General features: G+C 42.2%; 1 protein-coding gene across 1 annotated transcript in view; it reads left to right on the top strand.

Annotated features, from left to right (window-relative positions):
* The window catches only part of Vsnl1 (visinin-like 1), a 120,836-nt gene that overhangs the window by 50,916 nt on the left and 56,475 nt on the right, over positions 1-13,445 (top strand). Inside the window, 1 exon segment of the mRNA NM_012686.2 lies at positions 242-408. Within this exon segment, the coding sequence (NP_036818.2) occupies positions 247-408 (162 nt within the window). The 5' untranslated portion in view covers positions 242-246.

The following is a 13,445-nucleotide window of genomic DNA, read 5'->3' as shown; positions in this document are numbered from 1 at the left end:
AACAGCTGTCTGGTTTCCACATAAGAGTCAGTGCCGTGTGACAGGTGACATGATGACAGAGATGATGAGCTGCAAAACTTCAGGCTTGTCCAAAGGGGTTTTCCTGTTCCTGGCTATTCTAGAACCAAGGAGAAGGATGGATGCAGACTTGGAGAAACTGTGATCAGACAGGCAGAAGTGAATTCTGACCAAAAGACCCTCCCAGTCGCTGTGCTAACTTCTTCGGTGTGGTTTTCTACAGGCAAAATGGGGAAACAGAATAGCAAACTGGCCCCAGAAGTCATGGAGGACCTGGTGAAGAGCACCGAGTTCAATGAGCATGAGCTCAAGCAGTGGTACAAGGGCTTCCTCAAGGACTGTCCGAGCGGGAGGCTGAATCTCGAAGAGTTCCAGCAGCTCTATGTGAAGGTATGGGATTCCAAATGCTTCTTATTCCAAAGGAGCACTAGCTGGTTAGTGACAGCTCTGGTGGCTTTCCCTTCTAACCTTCAAAAGGCTGTCTTGATGCAAAGGGGTATGCAATGCATGGGTGTGTTAGCACATGTGTGCTTCTAGAGACAAGTGAAGCAATTTCTGAACAAGAACAAAATAATTGCTAAAATACTAAATATAACTTTAGATGGTAAGAGTACCAGCTGAAAGAGATATAAAAATCTCAGAAATAGAGTCTGCTGACCACACTTGCATAAATATGTGAAGGACATGTATTTTTTTCTCTCTACTAAAGAGAATGTTTTTGTGAGTGACCAAGAAAGGTTCTCCTGACTACAGGTAAGGTCAGTGTCCCGACACAGCTCATTTAAAAGCAGAGGGTGTTACATATATTGAATCATTGACATCTACCACATGGATTCCATATTTTATACTGCTTAGAAGCTAATCTTTTCCTGCATGTTGGCTGTCATCAAAGTATAATTTCTGCTGCAGTGGCATCGTTCTTGTTTGCCTGCGTTTGTGAATTACTGTGGTTCTGGCATAATCTAGGGCATTCCATCTTGTGGACACTTACATAATGTTACACTGGCGGAAGAGATGCATTTTTTTTTTGTTTTAACCTTTTCTGACTGAAATACCAAGTAGGAAATGTCGCTTTTTATTATTTTATTATAACAAATGTCAGTGCGAGCTATGTGAACTCTCCAGGTGTGTGTCCATGCATGGGAGGTTTGCGTAGAGCTTTGAGGATTAAGGCTGAGCATTTACCAAAGTCTCCAATCCAGCATTTCCGTTCTTATACATGCTCAAAACGGGACATGCTCAAAGCTGCTCTGTACACAACGACAAAACAGGAACTCACCAGTACAACCATCGAGCTAGCTGAACTCCAGCAGAGAAGTAAGTTCAGGGATTCTACATTAGACAGAAATTAAAATGGGCTTCGTAGGACTACACATTAGTGCAGAGGTGCTAACAAACAGAAAGTGAAGTAGTACGGAACGAAGAGGAAAAAGCGAGGGAGGAGATAGGGCTATGGCTGGGTGATAAGGTACAAATCATGTTCAAGTTTCAGCTATGTTTTAGAATGGTGAGTATGTGGTTGTTTATGGAATTAAAAGCTGACCAGCTACCAAACTAAATTAACAAACAGATACTGCATGGACTACTAATGACTGCCAGGCCTTCCAAGTAATGACTGATCAATTTGTGTGCATGTAAGAACCCAAAGAATGTATAAAATATCATAACATCAAGAAAGGAATGTAGGCTGTGCGATATGCATGTACATGTTATAAGATCCCATGAGGAGCCTATGAGACAGCTTAGCTAGTGAAGACACTTGTCACCAAGCTCAGCTACCTGAGTTTGATCCCCCAGAAACTACATAGTGAGATATTGGGAAGGGAACCAAGTCATACAAGCCATCCATCCTCTTACCTCTTCTGGCGAACACACACACACATACACACACATATACACAGACAGAGTAGGGGTTTCTTTCTCTATTGCAGTGATAAACACTCTGGCTGAAGGATTTATTTGGCTTATACTTCCAAGTCACAGTTTTATTGAGGAACGTCAGGGCAGGAACTGAAGCCAAAACCATGGAGGAACCCTGCTATATGCTTGCTCCTTCTGGCTCATGCTCAACTGACTTTCTTATAGAACCTAGCACTACTGGCCAGGGGCAGTAACACCCACAGTGAGCTCGGCCCTTCTACATCAATCAACAATCAAAACAATTCCTCACAGATATGGCCACGGGCCAATATGATCTGGGCAAACCCTCCATTAGGATTCCCTCTTCCCAGGTGAATCTTGGTGGTATCAAGTTGACAATAAAAATCAGGAAATGAAAACACACACACACATACACACACACACACACACACACACACACACACACAAATATGTGTGTTTGTGTACATAAGTATTTGTGTATGTGCATACAATTTATAATATATATTATATATAGTATATACACATATTTAAGATCACTATGGCATTCCTAAAAAAAATCTAAGTAATGAGTCATTAGCATTTTGTGTAGAAATTCCAGGAGATATACCCACTATTTAATTGATATAAGTTAATTCTAAGCAGAGGTACCTCCCAGGTCATCTGGTGACTCCCCTCCACTTTCAGACTCCTATTTTGCCATTTCCTCATCTGGAATTAACCTGTGCTTGGAAACTTTTTACTGTCAGCATGAAGGAAAGCAGAGACAAATGAGCTGTGTCAGTCACCTTCATGTCACCGAAGGTCATGATTAAGAGATCAGAGTGCTGCTACTTGTCTAAAACCAAGGGGCTTTTGTCTTTGAAGAAGTAGGAAATGCACTGTGCCATTCATAAGCTGCAAAAGCCTCAGCCTCAAGCTCAGATGTGTAAGCATTGCACATATTACTGTGTAAGCATTGCACATATTACTGTGTAAGCATTGCACATATTACTGTGTAAGCATTGCACATATTACTGTGTAAGCATTGCACATATTACTGTGTAAGCATTGCACATATTACTGTGTAAGCATTGCACATATTACTGTGTAAGCATTGCACATATTACTGTGTTTTATGACACACAGAAGCAGGTGGACCAGAATCACCTGCCACCCCCATTCCCACTTCAACCCCCAACTCTCACCCCAACCATATCCAGTGGCTTTGCTTCAGAAAAGTGATACAAGACTTTCTAAGCTCTGGATATTCTAAGTAGCCTCTAATTTCAGCTCCTTAACAGTGAGACTTGCATATAGACTCTGTTCTTGTGTCAAATAGGCAGAAAGCAAAGTCCTCTCAGAGTCATCCAAGGACAGAGATCAAAGGAGAATCACAGGAGAACTATGCCATGTACAGGCACAGAAGGTAGCTCCGATAGGTGAGGAGGGAAGGCTGAGGGCTATATAAGAGGCCCAGGGGGCACTTGATGAGAAATGACTTCTTTTAAGGATTTCAGAAGAGTACCAGTGTTCACCAAGACAACTCAGAATCCTGGAGAATGAGTCCTTCACATAGTTCTTCTCTGTATGGTCAGGAGAGCCATCCTGGAACACACTGATAGGCCAAAGTTACTACAGCGTCTGGTGGAGCAAAGCTAACTGCAGCCTCTGGAGAGGCAAACCCACTTCAGTGTCTGATGGGACAAAGCCCACTGCAGCCTCCCATCTCTGTATAGCCTCCATTGCTGCCTCAGCTCTTTGCCATTCCAGATGTCACCTCAGTTGCTCTAAAAACAATATGATAAAGATTAAGATAGAAGCCAAATCATGGAAACACTCATCTGCTAGGCCAGGAGCCATGACCCTCACCCTACCCCTCACAAGGAAAGCCTTTTTAAGTTTCAAATGTAAAAGAACATCTTCATTAAGTAGACGTTTAACAACGTGAAAGGAAAGGTTTAGAAAAATAAGGCAAATTCTGCAGCACATGAAAGGCAAAAGCAGATAGGTGTTAAAGCTTGGGGATGCTCAGTGCTGTGGGAAGTGGGAGAAGGACTCCCTGGAATTCATTGGACAGCCAGCATAGCCAAATCTGCAGGCTTCGGGTTCTGTGAAAAACAATGTCTCGGAGACTTATAAGAGGAATTGAAATTGAAGAAGACACTTGATCTTGACCTCTAGCTTACACACACACACACACACACACACACACACACACACAGGCACATACACATGAACATATCCACACCATAAACAGTATATATATATATATGTATATATACATATATATATATATACACACACACACACACACACACACAAAAGTAAACCAATATCACCTACCGTGCAGCTCTCAGTAGGGCCTCACAAAGAGAGTCCTAAAGTCCTGTAGACAGAATACACTACAGGACAAATCTCCAAGAAAGAGAGCTCGTACCTGAGAGGAAAGCAAGTCCTTTAAGCAGTTAAGAGAAGTTACCTGGCCTTGTCTTTGGCCATCTCTGTGGGGTTGTGTATAAAGAGAGTATGTGAGGGCATCTCACTATCCTGATGTAGTAATTTACATCCTTGTGTATGTGCCTATGTGTGGTGTTGCCCTGTATCAACAACCCACTCCCATTCATCTACAGGAGTGGGCGTTGTGACACACAGCTAGACATGGTGCCTACAAGTATGACACAGGTTTTATTCTTTAGAAATGTAGACCATAGACACGACATTTGCAATCATCATAAACCCAGTGGTGAGCAGGGAGCCTGCCATAGAGAAGCTTTGGGAAGTATCGTTGCTGACTACATAGCTCCTTCTTAGGAAGCCCTGTGGTGAAACCATCTCCAGACAATTTCAGGACAGTTATCATTACCCAGCAGGCTTGCCTGAGCTAATACAGAAGGTACAGATAACCACTGTTCCAAAACGATTGGCACTGATGCTTGGTGATGGGACAGGAATGGATAGGAGAGATGCTAATTTCAAAGTGGACTACTAACATAAGAAAGTTACTAATACAGTGAGAGGTGGAATACTTTAACCTTAAAAGACAAAATATTCATTAAACGATGGGTTTTTTAAGGACCTCTTATCAGCTGCACTCTGTCCCCTCTCTACTGGTACATTGATGTCTTATTCCTTAGTACCTATGAATGTGGCTGTATTCAAGTATAGGGTCTTTAAAGAGCTGATTAACTGGGGCTGGGGATTTAGCTCAGTGGTAGAGCGCTTACCTAGGAAGCGCAAGGCCCTGGGTTCAGTCCCCAGCTCCGAAAAAAAGAACCAAAAAAAAAAAAAAGAGCTGATTAACTTAAAGCAAGGTAAATAGAGTGAACGGATCCCACCCACTCACTGTGACTGGGATTTTTGTGTGGTGGTTTGAGTATGCTTGTCCCGGGGAGTGGCACTATTAGGCCTTGTCGGAAGAAGTATGTCGTTGTGTGAATGGACTTTGAGACCTTCCTCCTAGCCACCTAGGAGTCAGTCTTTGTCTTAGTGGCCATCAGAGGAAGATGTAGAACTCTTACTCTTCCTGCACCATGCCTGCCTGGATGCTGCCATAATCCCACCTTGATGATAATGGACTAAACCTCTGAACCTGTAAGCCAACCCCAATTAAATGCTATCCTTATAAAAGTTGCCTTGGTCATGATGTCTGTTCACAGCAGGAAAGCTAAGACACCTGCACCTGGACACAGGACTTAGGAAGAGACCATGAAAAGACCATGAAGTCACAGAAAGACACCTCAGAAGAAACCAGCCCTGTCCATGCATTTTCAAGGATTTGTAGCCTCCAGAACTGTATAGCACAGCATATTTCTCTTGTCTAATCCATCCAGTACTTGGTACTTCATTATGGTGGTCCTAAAAAATTAGTATAGTCCAGGTTCCTTTGCCTTCTGCAACTAATGAAAGGGCACCCTGTGAGGAGCACCTGGCTCCCTGCACACCCAGGATTTTCTGTGTCTCTGATCACAGTAGTTGTAGCACGTGATACGATATCCTCCCCGCCCCCAGCACTGATGCAGCTAGGCTGAAAAAGAGGTGTATTTTGTCGATAAGTACCAAGTACCTGATTTTCTGCCCATAAGAATTTCCACTTTCCAACAATCATTTTGATTTCCAAAGCAAGATCACATAATTAAGATAGTTTGTCATTTTAATCCATTTTCAGGAAAACTGCTGCAATTTTCAAAACTAATCAAACTGTGGAGATGAGCAAGCAACCATCTGAAGGAGAGAGGAAGCACCCTCTCCCGGGATCCTTGGATCCTCCTCTTGGTTAGATTAAGGCTATTCCTAGCCTGCTTTGCCACCGTGATATCAAAACCAAGGAACATACCTAGTACAGTGTTGGGAGTGGACAAACTCCTGAGTGAATATGTATTGTTTTGAGGACCCTCCTACATCACACTCATATGAATGACAAGGCCCTACCCTGGTCCAAATATAGATATTGACAGTATGTGGAGAAAATATCAACCACGGCTTCCTTTTTCTGGATGACCGCAGCTTGAGCCTGTTCTCTACAGAGACTACTAAGATTAGCTAATCTGCCTCATCCTTCATCATATATATGTGATGCATGCATGCATGCTCTGGGTCTCCGTGTTTCCATCAGAGCAAACAGCCCACCTGATCCCAGCCCTTTCATACATGAGTGTGTGTCTACCATTTTTTCCTTCACCCATCTCTCCAGCCAGATCAATTCCAAAACCATGAAGGTCATACCAGCACAGTCCTGCAAAGAGCCCTAAGTAGATGTTGATACACATTTGATGTTTGACCTCAGGAGACGTTGGGGTTATCTCAAGGTGAGTTACACAAGAAGTATAGGATTAGTTAAAATAGTTTTGGCATCTAGAGACCAACAGATATGCAGTTCAATTTCAGCTGGGCTACAGGTGCCAATTCTCTGCCTCTCTGGATCTGTTTCCTTATTTATAGGTGAAAATAATAAGCCTTGTCACCTCACTTGGAGTCCCAAAGATAAAGGAGGTGAAAATTATTTACAGCTTACCATTTGCATCATGAGTGATCTACTCTTTATTCTCAGAGAACCAAGACTGAAGTGGGTTTTAACTTGTGTGCCAACTTTGATGGCACTACAGGGAGATATACAGCAGTAGACTCAGGCTTTAGGAAGATTCAATAGAGAACTAAGCTTTAATCAAATGATGATATCCACTGTGCATTCCAGAATGGAGGAGTGGGATCTCAGGACACAGCCATAGGCTGTGCCATTTCCCCTTCCACTGTGGATTCCTACAACACTGTGGATTGCCCTCCCAGGAACAAAGCCTTTCCCACAGCCAGGTGCTAAAGTGAGTGGGGATTGGAGTCACGGTGTAGGGTGTGTGTGTGTATGTGTGTGTGTGTGTGTGTGTGTGTGTGTGTGTGTTAGAGAAAAAGAGGGAGAGGGAGAGAGAGGTGGAGAGAGACAGAGACAGAGACATACATGGAGTCATTTCTTTCCACCTTTATGGAGGTTCAGGGGACCAAACTCAAGTCATCAGGTTTACATGGCAAGCCCCTTTACTCACTAAACTATCTCAGAGGCCACTGGGTGTTTTTTTAAGTCAGTCCCCCACCAATCACTCTTATCCCACCCTTGCACCCTGCTCCAGAAAGGAGACTCACTTGTTCATTTCCTACAGCTTGTCATTTCCCAGAGACAATGAAAGAACTAAACGTTTGGCTAGGATCCAGTCCAAGTCTCCTGAGCCTCAGCTTATTTCACTGTCCCAAGTTCTCTTCCCAAAAGAGTGTTAGATGCTGGCAAGGCAGAGGATGGCAGTGCCCTGGAGTCCAATTTGATCATCACTGATGCAACAGTTTGGATTTTAAATAAAATTTATTCACATATAACAGGAGAGTGCCTGCCAAATCATTCCATGTCCCTCCAAGTGGTCATTTCCTAAAGAGTTTCTGTAATTTGGTGTTAGAAAATGTCCTTCCAGCTCCTCCATCAATGAGCGGTGTCTCTGCCTGGCTCCTTTGCTTGTTCATAGACTGTTTCCTTTCAGTGGAGTCAGTCCTGTGGAGACATGCCTTGTCTTCAGGAAGCTCCATGCCTGGAAGAGCTGGAAAGTAGGCTTATTTTCACTTTGCAAAATCATCTTAATCTGCAGCAAAACATATTGGTGGTGTCCAGTAAAACTTCTCTAGGCCAGGCATATCCAACCTGTAGCCATGGGTTAGCTATGAATAAATTTGGCTCAGTACATTTGTAGATAACATCATTCATGTGTCAAAATATTGAATAACCCTCTGGGCTAAAAGCATTGGAAAACAAGTCTAGTCCTGAAAATTCTGTTCACGGAATTATCCAGTGTCAAATATTAAAACAAAGGTAAATGTTACATGGCCTGGCTTGATGATTCAGTGGGTAAAAGCACTTGCTACACAAGTATAAGACTCCAAAACCACATGAAAAGTAAGAAGCATATGAATACATGCCTGGAACCCTAGCATTGTAGAGCTTGCTGGTTGACAGCCTCGATCCAGATTCAGTGAGAGACCCTTTATAAAAGGAAAGTGGAAATCAATAAAGTAGTTCACCCAACATCCTCCTTTGGTCTTCAAGCATGTCTCCATTTAGGAATAGACACACACACATGACCCATGCACACACTACATGCATGTATACATACACACATAACTAGGAGATAAAGTTATCCAGATAGAAGAACCTGAGAATTTGATAATAAATATATTTTAATAAAATAACAAATACATTCAAGTTAATAATATATTTAGAAAGTATCCTATGGTTCTCCATACAGACTTAGGATTCTACTTTCAATATTTGCTCATATGCTTTTAAAGTCTACCTTCTGGAATGCAAGGCACTCTTCCCAAAAGTTTATATAATACATAATAAATATAGGATTGCATGTGTAAACCTTTGTTTTAGGGACTTGGTCTTGTCTGGTTGCTTCCTAACTTTGGATAAGTGCCTTCATCAGGTTATAAGCCACAGCATTTGCATAAACCTATATGTTGGCTTATATCAGTGGCTCTTAAATGTTAGCACTAGTCACTTGGGCTGACTGTGCAATCAGCGGGTGCATGAGTTCACTCCACAGGGTTGCTAACCTCAGGTGGCTGCGGTGGAGAAAATGCATAGCTAACAAATTGAGAGCATGTCTAGATATTAAGCAAGAGCTATTCTTTGGTAAACTTTGGGGATGCTATCACCAGTAAAGAACGGTGTATGTATCTCTCCCTGCACAGCTTTCATTGGAGTAGCCCAAGAAATTTCAAAAAGCACAGAAGATACTTTTAACCACTGGCAGAACATTTTATGTCCCTTGGCACTAGTTATTGGGACTGTGATGTTTTGTATATGCTCAGTCCAGGGAGTGGCACTATTAGAAGGTGGAATAGGTGTGTCACTGTGCTTGTGGGCTTTAAGACCCTTAACCTAGTTGCCTAGAAGCCAATATTCTGCTAGCAGACATCAAATGAAGATGTAGAACTCTCAGCTCTGCCTGCACCATGCCTGCCTGGATGCTGCCATGTTCCTGCATTGATAATAATGGACTGAACCTCTGAACCTGAAAGCCAGCCCCAATTAAATGTTGTCCTTATAAGATTTGCCTTGGTAATGGTGTCTGTTCACAGCAGTAAAAGCCTAAGATGGTGACTAAAACAAAGAAGAAAGAAAGAAAGAAAGAAAGAAAGAAAGAAAGGGAGGGAGGGAGGGAGGGAGGGAGGGAGGGAGGGAGGGAGGAGGAAAGAAAGGAAGGGGAAAAGAAAACTCTCTTCTGAACTAGACTTTCAAATTAACTTCAATAGCATGCAAATAAGAATAGACATTTCTGGGCTGAGGAAATGGCTCAGCAAGTGAGAGATTCTGCTAGAAAGTTTGAAGACCTCAGTTCACATCTCCAAAACCTGCATTTAAAAGCCAATTGTGATTGTTATGTGTGCCTGTAACCCCAGAACTAAGGTAGAGGGAACAGAGACATGAAGATCCTCCCTAGGACTTGCAGTTCACTAGCCTACTTCCGGGTTTAGTAAGAGACCCTGTCTCAAGGGAATACGGCTGAGAATTAATAAAGCAGGATACAACCATTATCCTCTTCTAGTCTCCTTGTACACTGCACATGAGTGTATATACCACACATAGACACCATGCACACAAATGTAGCATGCACAGAGAGAGAATATAATTTATCTTCACTTTGCTCAACTTGTCTGTTTGCATGTGTATGCGAGTGCGTGTGCGTGTGTGTGTGTGTGTGTGTGTGTGTGTGTGTATGTGTGTGCCACATGTGCATGCGTGTATGCCTGAGTAAACGGTCCCTGATTCATTCAAGATCTAGAATGAGTCGTTTGAAAGGCAGCTCTTTATCAGTACACTTGGAAAGGCACCAAGACCTTGCTTCTCCAGGAAATATTTTGTTAAAGGAAGCAACAGATGACTTCCATCTTGTTGGGGACAGAGTATATATGTGTGTGTGTGCATGGGTGGTTTGTCTGAGAGGTGTATGAATGTGTTCATGTGTGTGCACATGTGTGTCAATTTCCACATTATTTTTTTTGAAGACAGCATCTCTCACTGAACCTGTAGCATATCAATTTAGCTCCGAAAATAAGCTCTGGGGTTCCACCTGCTCCCACCCATGTCAGGACTGAAGTTACACACACGCACTAGCATGCCCAGCTTTTATGTGTATGGTGAGAACTCAAACCGAGGTCCTCATGCTTGTCCAACATACACTTTCCTGTTTCCAAGTGGCCCAGCCTCCTAATATCAACCAATGACTCTCAAAATTTTGATAATAGAATTTATGGCTCAAAAAAATTGGGGGATAATCAGTTTTCAAGGAGTGGGATTCTGCTTCTTAATCAGAAGTAACTAAGAATAGAGCTTACTAAAATATTGTTGGACAGACCTATACACAGACGCATTTTAATCCCTTAAGGAAACTGTTGTTACATAAGACATAATGTCATGTCGACTGGGCAGTGAGGATGTTGTAACTCTTACTGAGAAGCTTGGAATACATTTACATTTGGAATGTTTGCCAACATAACTGAGGCTGCTCTTCAACTTGAATTAATGTGGAAAACAAGAACTAGATCTTAAATCTCAAAGAAAAGACAATGAGGAGAGAGTCTGGGAAAACACAGTTCTATGCGAGGCTCCAGTTGCATTTCACTGCAGTGAAATTTGAAGAATAATGAGCTAGAGTTAGAGATAGCATTCGCCCTCAGAGAGGTCCGAGTGATAACCTTCTCCTGTCTCAGGGGTGTGAAATCACTTTGTGCGGCTTCTCCACCCTGGGATCTGGCTCTCCCATGATAAGGTTGGTGTATTTAGAGGGCTATTGATAATTCTGCCACCATCACATCCTAAAGGAATGCTTTTACACCACACCTCAACTTCTCTGTCTTCAGCTTAAGATTGAAAAGAGCCTTAGCAAGTCCCCAAGTCCACACTTTACTCCATTTTACAAATAGGCACCCAGGTGTGTGTGAATGGGACAGGGATCTCCAAGATAAATCACTATACCCATTGATACTCAAAGGGGTGTGTCTGATAGTGAGAGTGTGAAACCAAATAGACCTGCTCTCTGCTGTGTTATCTGCAACCAGTTGTCCAAAAACAGCTTTTGTTGGAAATAGACCCAGAGAAGAATAAACAGCTAGTTTCTTTTAGGAGGATGTAGTTGAACATGCAAATTCATATATTAAGCTGCCAGTGTAAGGCTGCTTTGCTTCGCTAGATTTTCTGACCCTTTGAAGTTATAAAGTTGTATTGCGATCAGTGGGTCTTTGACTCAATGAAGTCACCTACCTACTTGGGAAATGCCCAGTGAGCTCCTGATAGAAGAAAGCGCTTGACCTTACTTAGGACTCTCCCTCTCTCTCTCTCTCTTTTTTTTTTTTTTTTTTTTTGGTTCTTTTTTTCGGAGCCGGGACCGAACCCAGGGCCTTGCGCTTCCTAGGTAAGCGCTCTACCACTGAGCTAAATCCCCAGCCCCTCCCTCTCTCTTCTTTTTCTCCACTTGAAATGGTTCTTGGCCTTTGGCCACTTTTCTCATTCTTCTCTGAAGGTCATTGTGGAATTTGTGGCTGTCATCTTATATCTGTGTTCATGTTACCATAACTTGAATCCTGCCCTGGATGCACATGGATCAAACTCAGGCCTATTTCCACTAGGGAAAAAAGGGGAAAAGTCAGTTGTAAAATAAGCCTAAATTGTCTGAGAACCTCATTATTTCTAATTTAGGGAAAATCCTCTGAGGACAGAGATGTGTTTGTCAGTCATTTTCAGAAAACAATTGTCAGTGTTGTCCATAGAAAATTTATAACTTATGAAGAGCCCTGGGGCAGGAAAAGATTTGGGGGACAGGCATCCACAATCCTATAAGCTTCCCAGCCTAGAGAAAATATATAACAGTCTGTATAAATAGCTAAAACAGAGATAGAAAATATGTTTATACAGACAAGTACCAATTGTCTGGTCTATGAAGTTTCTAGATAAAGAGTTTGGTCAATTTCATTACATCTTGAAATCAAAATAAAGTTTGCTGTCTCAATAATGGAATTCCTAACAGGAAGATTAACAGCAAAGCTGCTTAGTCCATGGGAGATGCTATGACAAAATATTTCTCAGTAGTTTATAAATGATAAAAGTTTATTTTTCATAGTCCTTAGCACTGGAAAATGGAGTGGCTTGGGAGGTCCTGTTTTCTGATTCATAAATGGTGCTTCCTCTCTTTTATCCATCCAAGGTGAAAGGAAACAATGTGCTCTTGTTTGTGGTATGGTGGAGAGGGGTATGTGTATGCCACAGCATGCTTGTAGAGGTCAAAGGACAACTTCCATTTCAGTCTTGCCCTTTGCCATATTTGAAACAACATTTTCTACTGACCGCTACTACATATACTGGGTTAGGTGACCACAAGTTTCTGGGGATTCTTCTGTATCATCTCCCATCTCACATTTAAGGGCCAGGATTATAGTTATATGCTACCACGTCCAACTTTATGTGCCTTCTAGAGATCCAAGTTCAAGCACTTGCATGATTCTTTACAAACTGAGTCTTCTCCCTAATTTCTCTCTACAGCATTTTGCCTAAGGCTGTAAACCCATTCATAGGAATCTTATTCCTGTGACCTAATTATGCCATCACAACATAATACCATCACCATAAAGTACAGAATTTCAACATATGACTTTGGGGTCACAATCATTAAGCACATATCAATCATGAAGCGATGGGGTTAGTGAGGGAAAGAACAAGATGGTTTTTGATGGTTGTCTAAATTGTCAGATAACTGAAGAGGTCTCAGGGTGGAAGATGAGTGAGTTTGGATCATAGAAGTCATTGATAGCACAAAATGCCTGAGTCCTAAATGTTGTGCATACAGCCTCTAGATGAAGGCAGCCATACACCGCTTGCCAGGATGTGCATGAAGAGGAAGACCACACTGCTAGTGGTCTATCATTGTCTTCTTTTGGACCCACAAAATAAACAGTAGCAATGATTACAAGTTACTTTTTCTCTTTCTCACACTCCTAGTGCCACAAAGAGAAAGCCTCAGGAACTCCTGTTGTGC

The sequence above is a fragment of the Rattus norvegicus genome, chromosome 6 (genome assembly GCF_036323735.1).
Source record: "Rattus norvegicus strain BN/NHsdMcwi chromosome 6, GRCr8, whole genome shotgun sequence".
Taxonomy (NCBI): Eukaryota; Metazoa; Chordata; class Mammalia; order Rodentia; family Muridae; genus Rattus; species Rattus norvegicus.
Note: the sequence above shows the minus strand (reverse complement) of the source record. Positions and strands in the feature narration are given on the sequence as shown.